This window comes from Aricia agestis, chromosome 9 (genome assembly GCF_905147365.1).
Source record: "Aricia agestis chromosome 9, ilAriAges1.1, whole genome shotgun sequence".
NCBI classification, from domain to species: domain Eukaryota; kingdom Metazoa; phylum Arthropoda; class Insecta; order Lepidoptera; family Lycaenidae; genus Aricia; species Aricia agestis.
In genome coordinates, this window is record NC_056414.1 from 9965969 (window position 1) to 9977160 (window position 11192).

The following is an 11192-nucleotide window of genomic DNA, read 5'->3' on the forward strand; positions in this document are numbered from 1 at the left end:
TATTAGTTACGGTTTATCCAGCTACGGTAGAACCTACAAAACTTACCTTAATAAAATTCAAAATCTCCAAACTCGAATTCTGAAAAATATTGTGCCAACTGATATCAAAGAAAAATATAACAAAAATGAAAAAGAATTGTATAAATTTTGTAAAGTTCTTCCGATCACAATCAAAGTCAAATATTCTATCTTAAAAGAACACTTCTTTGATGACGACCTCCAGAAACATAACATTACACACAATTTCCAGACAAGACAAAAAACTAAAAACCAACTGAACATATCAAGAGCAAATAATGTTTATGGAGAGAGAACAATCGAATATATAGTACCGCGCCTAATTAACAATCTGGACCCAATAATTGTAAGCAAAATCACAGAAAAAAATATTAAATACAAGCTAAAAACATTATATTTATACAAATTCCTAAATGAATAGGACTGACATCAAGATTTATTTTCTTGTTAATAAGTAAGTAATTGCAATTCTACCAATTTTTTGTTGAATATTTAAGTAAGTATAATTAATAAGTTTATTAAGTTGTTTTGTTAAGTTTGATAAAAAATATTATTTTTTTAATGAGTATAAAATAATTGTCATGACAATGTACTTAATTCTTATTATTATTGTAATACACTCCGGACAAACCTTCGTGGTTTATGGAGAGTATATCTCAAACGTCTTGTATCACTTGTATGATTTATGAAAATAAAGGAATAAATAAAAAAAAAATCTAGATTGATTTGAAGTGGAAATTTACCAACACTACGATGTTGCCATTCTTAAATTTCTTCACTTTTATGCCAGACTAATCTGTAACTTTTTGACAGCTGTCTATGATTGTGGTCTATGCTTTTTGGTTTTTTCCTCAGTAGAACGTAGCTAGTGATTAGATTCTCTTTGAGTAGAAATGCGAGCTTTCAAACGCAACATTGGTCGTCCAAAATGGCGACCACGAGTGATTCGAAGGCGCCCTTGCGCCAAGTTAAAAGAGTACAGTTTGGAATATTATCTCCAGATGAAATTGTAAGTTATTTACTTGATAATAAACCGATTATGCATATAAATATGTATTACTATTTGAGCTTAGAAATGAAAAATGGTGTAATACTGTTCAACATTATCCTGTCACCTAGTGCGTCGTGTTTTACATCAAAATATGTCTTTGATTTTACCAAAACTTTGTTGTGGTAGTCGTGATTCGTCAATATTGTTTAAAAGCTACACATTTAATATCAATAACTGTTGATATTATGACTACGTCTGCTCCAGAATTGTAAAGGGGAAATACCTAGATGTCATTGCATGGTGCTAAAATGATTTTGTTTTTAGCGTCGAATGTCAGTCACGGAAGGGGGCATACGCTTCCCGGAAACTATGGAAGGAGGCAGACCTAAACTTGGGGGTCTTATGGATCCTCGACAAGGGGTGATAGACAGAACATCCAGATGCCAGACATGTGCAGGAAACATGACTGAATGCCCAGGTCACTTCGGCCACATTGACCTGGCCAAACCAGTGTTTCACATAGGATTTATCACAAAGACAATCAAGATTTTGAGATGCGTTTGCTTCTATTGTTCCAAGCTACTTGTTAGCCCGGTAATGTAACATCAATAGAGATCTTTTTACTCCTATTATATTGATCATAAGTTTCTAATGTTTTTGTAACTTGTAGACAAATCCAAAAATAAAAGAAGTAATCATGAAATCAAAAGGTCAGCCTCGTAAAAGGTTGACCTTTGTGTATGATTTATGTAAAGGGAAAAACATATGCGAGGGTGGAGAAGATATGGATATAGGTAAAGAAGGTGAAGAGGGTAAAAGGGGATCAGGCCATGGTGGTTGTGGTCACTATCAGCCATCTATCAGACGTCAGGGCCTGGACTTGACTGCAGAATGGAAGCATCCAAATGAAGACACACAGGATAAGAAAATTATTATAACAGCAGAAAGAGTTTGGGAAATATTAAAACATATCACAGGTAGGCTTATGTTATCTTGTATAATAAAATGAGTCATCTTGGGAGCAATGACCCAATGTTTTTTTGTAATGTTTGTGATGTCTAATATATTGTACTTCTGTAGATGAAGAATCGTTCATCTTGGGAATGGATCCAAAGTTTGCAAGACCTGACTGGATGATTGTTACTGTACTTCCTGTGCCACCACTGGCTGTTAGGCCAGCGGTAGTCATGTTTGGGTCGGCAAAGAATCAAGACGATTTAACACATAAGCTAGCTGATATCATCAAAGCTAATAATGACCTGATGAGGAATGAGCAGTCTGGAGCTGCAGCACATGTACTTACAGAAAACATAAGAATGCTACAGTTCCACGTCGCCACATTTGTGGACAATGACATGCCTGGTATGCCCAAGTAAGTCAATTATTTTTCTGTTAAATATTTTAAACTGTTTTATAATGTTTTAATAAGTATCTATTACATTAGTTCCCTTTATTTACTAATATGTTTAATATAATATTTTCATAGAATTTTCTTGTTCATAGTTTCGTTTCAGGGGCATTTTCAAAAAAATGTGTACCCCTGGTTTTTACCTTGTCCCTTGACTTCGCTACAGATTATTTGTAAAAAATTACATACTAACATTTTGTAATTTTAATGTAGGAGCAAAAACAAGTTTTCTTTTATTAAAATACATTCACGTTTGTATAAAATTTTATTTAGTATGAGATTTATAAGGGTTTTTAAGTACCAAAACCTATTAAATTCACCTGTTCCCTTCCCAGAAGTTGTAACAAAATCTTTAATAACTATTTTTTTTTCTTAAAGTAAGTTACTTAAAAAACATATGTTAGATTCCTAAATACTTAATGTATCAATTGAATGTCTTGTTATTGAAAAATCTAACATAATTTAACTACAAATTAATTAAAATTATAATCATGAAAAAACAACCCGACCGGAATGTTCGGTTTAGTGACCGTTTTTTTTAGTTTTATAAACATACTACAAAAATATTTTCGGCACTAAATGATAGCACTATATTTCATTGTACATCGAGACACTTCAATTTGAATTTAGTAGTTAAAAATCTGCTACAAGACGCGGACGCAGGTTGGATGGTTCTTCAGGAACGGTTTATTTGTTCAGATAAGTGACCATATTTTGTAAGCATTATTATACTTTCTGCAACTGTTTTTACTGTTGACACGTTGCAAAATTAGCTTAGTATTTAGTATACAAAATGAAATTGTGATAACTATTATCGGTTATTTACAAACACTTTAAAAGTAAAAGAAAGTAATATTACGTGACTTCCGACTTGTGACTTTTCGTATGGTCACATATAATGGAACGGACAAGTCACAACAGGCGGAAAGCATAAGGCTTAGTTCACATTTTAAATAAATTATTTTTTTTATTCACAGATTTTATTAAGAAAATTGGAGATTTTTAAACTGGTAGGATTAACGTACAAATATATTTTTTATTACTTATGTGTTAAGGTGACGCCGCGTTAAAGTAAAAAAACCGTTTTGGATATGTTTTAGATTGCTAGTTTTCTATGAAAGGCCGGCCCGGCCTCTCACAGAAAACAAGCAATGGAACAGCAAAAAATGGAAAGGGCGTAAGCGACAAAATAGTTTTGTCGCGTAATTTAAAAACCATAAATACATTTCATATAAGCTATGGGCAAATTAAAGTGTATGCTTGAACCAATCCATGTACATTTTTGGAAGCTTTCACTCACTCTCCTCTGTTGGAAAAATAGGAATGCTTTTTTTTACACAGGTCTATTTGATTGATTATTCTGTGTTATAAAAGTTGACCAATCGTGTTATGCTATGGGTAAATCAAAGACAAAGACATTGAAAAATCGATATCGCTACAGCCAAATTATTAAGGCGTCGCCTTTACTTAACAATAACAAATATTTAAAATTTAAGTACCTAAAAGTTTTATTTTTTAAGTAATTTTGATTTTATTTCCACTACTTTTCTATCAGTAAAGTTGAAAATCATTTTGTGTCATTGATATTTTTAGATTTATAATAACTAGACATCGGATTATATGCATTTGCATACTTGCATATGCAAATGCATATTATAATGTCACTTTTTAGGCGATAGTGCATATTTTGGCAATTTTGCATATTTCGGTAGTTTAACTTCCATGGGCATTAAGATTGCAATCGGAAAATGTTGGTAGAAAATTATTATTGGCGTATAATAAATAAATAAAAAGTCTTTATTTCAAGAAATTAAAAATCCTTGATTTTATGAAATTATGAAAATTGGCGCTTTTATTAATGTCACTACCGGAAAAGTCTTCAAAAAAATAATAAATTTTAATATTAAGTGACTTTTGATTGTGCATATTTTGTGCATATTTCGACCATTTTTCGTGCATATTTGCATGGATATTTCGGCACTTTGATCGTGCATATAATCCGATGTCATTAATAACTTAGGAATTCGTAGACATGTGAACACATCTTTATGATTATGAGATGTTCGTCCCTCTAATTAATGAAGTTAAATCTATGAAATCAAAGAATTTTTTACTTTTATAAGTAGTGCAACAATAAAAATGTTTAAATAAAAGGTTTTTGTGTTATAAAAACTTCTTTAAATATGTTAAATATTACTTACTCATGTAAAAAAATGAAAAATAACCTAGTGGGTAGGTCACATAGTCACACTATGGATTAAAAATAATTGCTATTCTTGTTGATCCTTAAAATTATCAAATTTTTTTTTAATAAACAATTAAATATGCATTTCACTAGATTTAATAAACGAAGAAATCCATTTATTGCTGTATTTTTTATATTAAATTATATTTTACATTTAGTCGCACAACGGAATCTGTTTCGTCGAAAATTCGATTTTGTTTCAATAATATCAGAATAATATAACGTTTTCAGCGTTCTTTTTAACTTATTCCATTAGTTCAATATTTTTCCTTGTATATGACATTCAAATAAAGGTAAATAAATGACCTTAAAAAATATAGACATATTTTTGCAAGGGTACACGTTTTTTTGAAAATGCCCTCAGTACAAATATTGAATTTTATTAATTAATGTACTTAATTTTTTTAAAGTGTAAGTGTATGACAACATTTTTACAAAATATCTCTTATTCTGTTCACAGGGCTATGCAGAAGTCTGGTAAGCCTCTCAAAGCTATCAAAGCTCGATTAAAAGGCAAAGAAGGTAGGATTAGAGGAAATCTTATGGGAAAACGTGTTGACTTTTCTGCTAGGACCGTCATTACTCCTGATCCAAATTTGAGGATTGATCAAGTAGGCGTACCTCGATCAATTGCTCAAAATTTAACATTCCCTGAACTTGTTACTCCATTTAATATTGACAGAATGCAAGAACTAGTCAGGCGTGGTAATGCCCAGTACCCTGGTGCCAAATATATTGTTCGTGACAATGGAGAAAGAATTGACTTGAGATTTCACCCGAAACCATCTGATTTACATTTACAATTTGGATATAAGGTGGAAAGGCATTTAAGAGATGATGACTTAGTTATATTTAACAGACAGCCCACACTACATAAAATGAGTATGATGGGCCACAGAGTTAAAGTTCTTCCGTGGTCCACATTCCGTATGAACTTGAGTTGCACATCACCTTACAATGCTGATTTTGATGGAGATGAAATGAATTTGCATGTTCCACAATCTATGGAAACTCGTGCAGAAGTAGAAAATATACATATTACACCCCGACAAATTATTACACCACAAGCGAACAAACCTGTTATGGGTATTGTGCAAGATACACTTACAGCCGTGAGAAAGATGACAAAAAGAGATGTTTTTCTGACCAAAGAGCAAGTCATGAACCTTCTCATGTTCTTACCAACATGGGATGGAAAGATCCCTCAACCATGTATTCTAAAACCTCAACCCTTGTGGACAGGAAAACAGATATTTACTTTGATCATTCCTGGCAATGTGAACATGGTCCGAACACATTCTACTCATCCTGATGAGGAGGATGATGGTCCATACCGATGGATATCACCGGGAGACACCAAAGTAGTGGTAGAGCATGGTGAACTCCTTATGGGTATTCTATGTAAAAAATCTCTTGGTGCATCTGCTGGTTCCCTGCTGCATATTTGCATGTTGGAGCTGGGTCATGAAACCGCTGGAAGATTTTATGGTAACATTCAGACAGTAATCAATAACTGGCTTCTGTTGGAGGGTCACTCTATTGGTATTGGTGATACCATTGCCGATCCTCAGACTTATCAAGAAATTCAGAGAGCCATTGTTAAAGCCAAAGATGATGTAATAGAGGTTATTCAGAAAGCCCACAACATGGAACTGGAGCCTACACCCGGTAACACTCTCAGGCAGACCTTCGAAAATCAAGTGAATCGTATTTTGAACGACGCCCGTGACAAAACCGGTGGTTCTGCTAAGAAATCTCTAACTGAATACAACAACTTAAAGGCTATGGTGGTCGCCGGATCGAAAGGTTCCAACATTAACATCTCTCAGGTTATTGCTTGTGTGGGTCAACAGAACGTCGAAGGTAAACGTATTCCATTCGGATTCCGTAAAAGAACACTGCCGCATTTCATTAAAGACGATTACGGTCCTGAGTCGAGAGGATTCGTAGAAAATTCGTATCTCGCCGGTCTGACACCCTCCGAGTTCTATTTCCACGCTATGGGAGGAAGAGAAGGTCTCATCGATACCGCCGTCAAAACTGCCGAGACTGGTTATATTCAGCGTCGTCTCATAAAGGCTATGGAGTCTGTCATGGTTCACTACGACGGTACAGTGAGGAATTCAGTAGGTCAGCTCATTCAGCTGAGATATGGAGAGGATGGTCTGGCTGGCGAAACAGTAGAATTCCAGAACTTACCGACAGTTAAACTGTCTAACAAAGCATTCGAAAAGAAATTCAAGTTCGACCCTACAAACGAAAGATATCTCAAGAGGATATTCAATGAGGATATTATTAAAGAACTCACAGAATCCGGCTACGTCATTGCCGATCTGGAAAGCGAGTGGGAGCAGCTTTCTAAAGACCGAGAAATTCTTCGGCAGATCTTCCCGAGTGGAGAGTCTAAAGTTGTATTGCCATGCAACTTCAAGAGAATGATATGGAATGTGCAGAAGATTTTCCATATCAACAAGAGGTTACCCACTGATTTGAGTCCAATTAAAGTAATTCAAGGCGTAAAAGACCTTCTCAAGAAGTGCGTTATTGTAGCGGGCGAAGATCGTTTGTCCAAACAGGCCAACGAAAACGCCACACTGCTTTTCCAATGCCTGGTGAGATCGACTCTCTGCACAAAGTTCGTGTCGGAGGACTATAGACTATCGACTGAGGCGTTCGAGTGGTTGATTGGAGAAATCGAAACTCGTTTCCAACAGGCTCAAGTAAATCCTGGCGAGATGGTCGGCGCTTTGGCCGCGCAGTCTCTCGGCGAACCCGCCACTCAGATGACACTGAACACTTTCCACTTTGCCGGTGTATCATCCAAGAACGTAACCCTCGGTGTGCCCAGACTTAAGGAAATTATTAACATCTCAAAGAAACCTAAAGCTCCGTCTCTAACCGTTTTCCTTACGGGCGGTGCTGCGAGAGACGCGGAAAAGGCTAAGAACGTTCTCTGTAGACTGGAACACACAACATTACGTAAAGTAACCGCCAACACGGCCATTTACTACGATCCCGACCCGCAAAATACTGTCATCGCCGAAGATCAGGAATTCGTCAACGTTTACTACGAAATGCCCGACTTCGATCCTACCAAGATTTCGCCTTGGCTTCTGCGTATCGAATTAGATCGTAAGAGAATGACGGACAAAAAATTAACTATGGAGCAGATCGCCGAAAAGATAAACGCCGGTTTCGGAGACGATTTGAATTGTATTTTCAACGACGACAATGCTGAAAAACTGGTCCTACGTATTAGGATAATGAACAACGAGGAGAGCAAATTCCAAGACAACGACGAGGAAACTGTAGACAAAATGGAGGACGACATGTTCCTCAGATGTATCGAGGCGAATATGCTCTCGGACATGACACTACAAGGTATCGAAGCTATCGCCAAAGTGTACATGCACTTGCCACAAACGGAAGCCAAGAAACGTATCACCATAACAGAGCAAGGAGAATTCAAGGCTATTGCTGAATGGCTGCTCGAAACAGACGGTACCTCTCTCATGAAAGTCCTCTCGGAGCGTGACGTAGATCCAGTGCGAACATTCAGTAACGATATCTGTGAGATATTCCAAGTACTCGGTATAGAAGCTGTACGTAAATCAGTGGAGAAGGAAATGAATGCCGTGTTGCAGTTCTACGGTCTGTACGTGAACTATCGCCATCTTGCGTTGCTTTGTGACGTCATGACTGCCAAAGGCCATCTCATGGCTATCACTCGTCACGGCATCAACAGACAGGACACCGGAGCCCTCATGAGATGCTCCTTCGAGGAAACCGTGGATGTGTTGCTCGATGCTGCGAGTCACGCAGAGGTGGATCCGATGAGGGGAGTGTCGGAAAATATTATTATGGGCCAACTACCAAGAATGGGAACAGGTAATTAGTACTTTCGTACTGAAATATTCTTCATACCCATGCAAGTATTATATTTTTATAGAAATTAATAACAAATTACAGGTTGCTTCGATTTGTTGTTGGATGCTGAGAAATGTAAACACGGTATGGAAATGGGCGGCCTCGGCGTTGGAATGGGCGTCGCCGGTGGAATGTACTTCGGAGTTGGCACCCCATCTATGACACCACAGATGACACCATGGTCTATTCAAAACACTCCTGGATATGGAAGCAGTGTCTGGTCACCTGGTCAAGGTAATTACTTTTGTCACTTTACTTCATTGTTATTACATAATTTCGTGTATGTAAATATTTAAAGCTGAATTTACGGCATTTTTACATTGTGCTTAATTTAAAAATCAAACTGAAAAATATTATATTATTTTCCAGTTGGAAGCAGTATGACTCCGGGACCATCGTTCTCGCCGTCCGGTGCCTCAGACGCGTCGGGAATGTCTCCAGCCTACAGTAGCGCCTGGTCACCCCAGCCCGGTTCCCCCGGCTCCCCTGGCGCCCCCCTGTCTCCTTACGCGTCTCCCCACGCCGGAGCTTCCCCGTCCTACTCGCCAACGAGTCCCGTGTACTCCGCGGCGTCGCCGAGCATAACGCCAACGTCGCCGCACTACTCGCCGACGAGCCCGTCCTACTCACCCAACTACTCGCCCACTTCCCCCATATACTCGCCGTCATCCCCCAGCTACTCGCCGACCTCGCCGGGTTACTCCCCGACGTCGCCCACGTTCACTCCCACTTCGCCCAGCTACTCCCCGACGTCGCCGAGCTACTCGCCGACGAGTCCCGCCTACTCGCCCACGTCGCCCAGCTACCCGACTGCGTCCCCGACCTATTCGTCCACGAGTCCAACTTACTCCCCAACGAGTCCGTCGTACTCGCCCACAAGCTCGGCTTACTCACCGACTTCGCTGTCGTACTCGCCGTCGTCGCCCAGCTACTCGCCGACCGGGCCGGGCGCCGGCGGCTACAGCCCGACCTCCCACAACTACTCCCCGTCGTCGCCCAACTACACGCCGACCGCTCGAGCGTACTCCCCGACGAGTCCGTCATACTCTCCCGCGTCGCCGGCCTCCCCCGCTTACTCGCCGACGTCCCCCAGCTACTCGCCGTCGCCTAAATATTCGCCGACATCACCCAACTACTCTCCGACGTCTCCGTCTCTATCGGGTAGTCCGATGTCGCCCACAAATCCGCAGTACTCGCCGACGAGTCCGCAGTACTCGCCCTCGAGCACGGCGTACTCGCCGTCCTCACCCCAGCACCCAGGAAGCAATCGCTACTCGCCGTCGACGAACTATTCCCCCTCGTCTCTCAACTACTCGCCCTCGTCGCCTCGCTACTCGCCGTCGTCGACGCAGTACTCCCCGGCGACGTACACGCCCACTTCCCCCAACTACTCTCCCACTTCCCCGGCCTTCTCGCCCTCGTCCGGCGGACCGACGCCCTATTCCCCGACCTCACCCAACTATTCGCCCACTTCACCCACGTACGAGGATGGGGACGATTAAACGAGTATCTTTAATTTATATTACTATCGTCTTTAAAATAGAAATTTATAAGCTATCCAAAAATCTTGAAAAAAATATTTAACTTACGTGACTGTAATATTTTTATATAGCATTTAATTTTTTAGGTTAAATACATTTTCTATGGAGAAGACACGATAAAAATATAACTTCTTATATAATATAGTCTTTTTACCCAATATCTCAAACGATTTAGGAAGTTGGAACCAACCAAAAAGTAAAAATTAAATTTTCGTGATTCATATTCTTTTAAAGCATTTGATAAGAATATAATAATTGAAAAGTTTCGAATTTCGATAAAAATAAAAGTGATATAAAAATGATTAAGTATTTAAGTTTAAAAAGGAACGTTGTTTATATCATGGTCAGTCGACTCTGATATAATTTTGTTGACGATGATTGTTTTCTTTAGCTGTAAGTTTACTATAGCACACTATTTAGTTATGACTGTGAAAATTTAGTCAATAAGTGTGATTTTTTAAAATAAAATATGTATTTAAGCCATAACTGAATTTTATTTTACAGTAATTTCTCCCTAAAAAGGTTTAAGTTTATTTGTAGGTTATACAATTATTAACACATCAGATTAAAACAACACTTGAATTTTTAAATATTTTAATTTAGTTGCATAGTAATGAAAACATTAACAAAATTGATTTACTTAATGATAATAAGATGCTATTAGGACCTAATACTTAACGTCTAACTTTGATTAGTTTGTAATATTCATACAAAATTACATAAAAATTAACAATCCAATACTATTGTGCCATTTTAAATTCGAACACAGCCATTTTATATAATTCTATCAGTTTCTTAAAACTAATTGTATTTTACTCACGAGTATGTTTCTACTGATTTTATTTAAAACGGCGGTAAAATATTAATTAAGTATCCTAATTTCATAAGCCAAATTAGTCAGTTATAGTTCTTGCAATCTACGAGCGCGCGTAGCCTTTTTTTTTTGGTACCATTTGGTACCATGTTCACAAAAGTGGTGATCTGATGATTGTATCCTGGAGGAATCGAGGGGACTCCTTGAAATTTGTATGGAAACATATAGTGATTTCAATTTTTTCTGAA

The 11192-nt window shown here is 38.1% G+C and overlaps 1 protein-coding gene across 1 annotated transcript; it reads left to right on the forward strand.

Annotated features, from left to right (window-relative positions):
• Positions 1 to 905: 905 nt before the first annotated feature.
• LOC121730457 (DNA-directed RNA polymerase II subunit RPB1) lies at positions 906 to 10384 on the forward strand. The gene is made up of 7 exons (XM_042119495.1): positions 906 to 1027; positions 1334 to 1603; positions 1680 to 1986; positions 2090 to 2381; positions 5123 to 8550; positions 8632 to 8823; positions 8959 to 10384. Exons 1-7 carry the CDS (start codon positions 947 to 949, stop codon positions 10089 to 10091), a joined length of 5703 nt encoding a protein of 1900 aa, XP_041975429.1. The 5' UTR covers positions 906 to 946; the 3' UTR covers positions 10092 to 10384.
• The last annotated feature ends 808 nt before the right edge of the window (positions 10385 to 11192 follow it).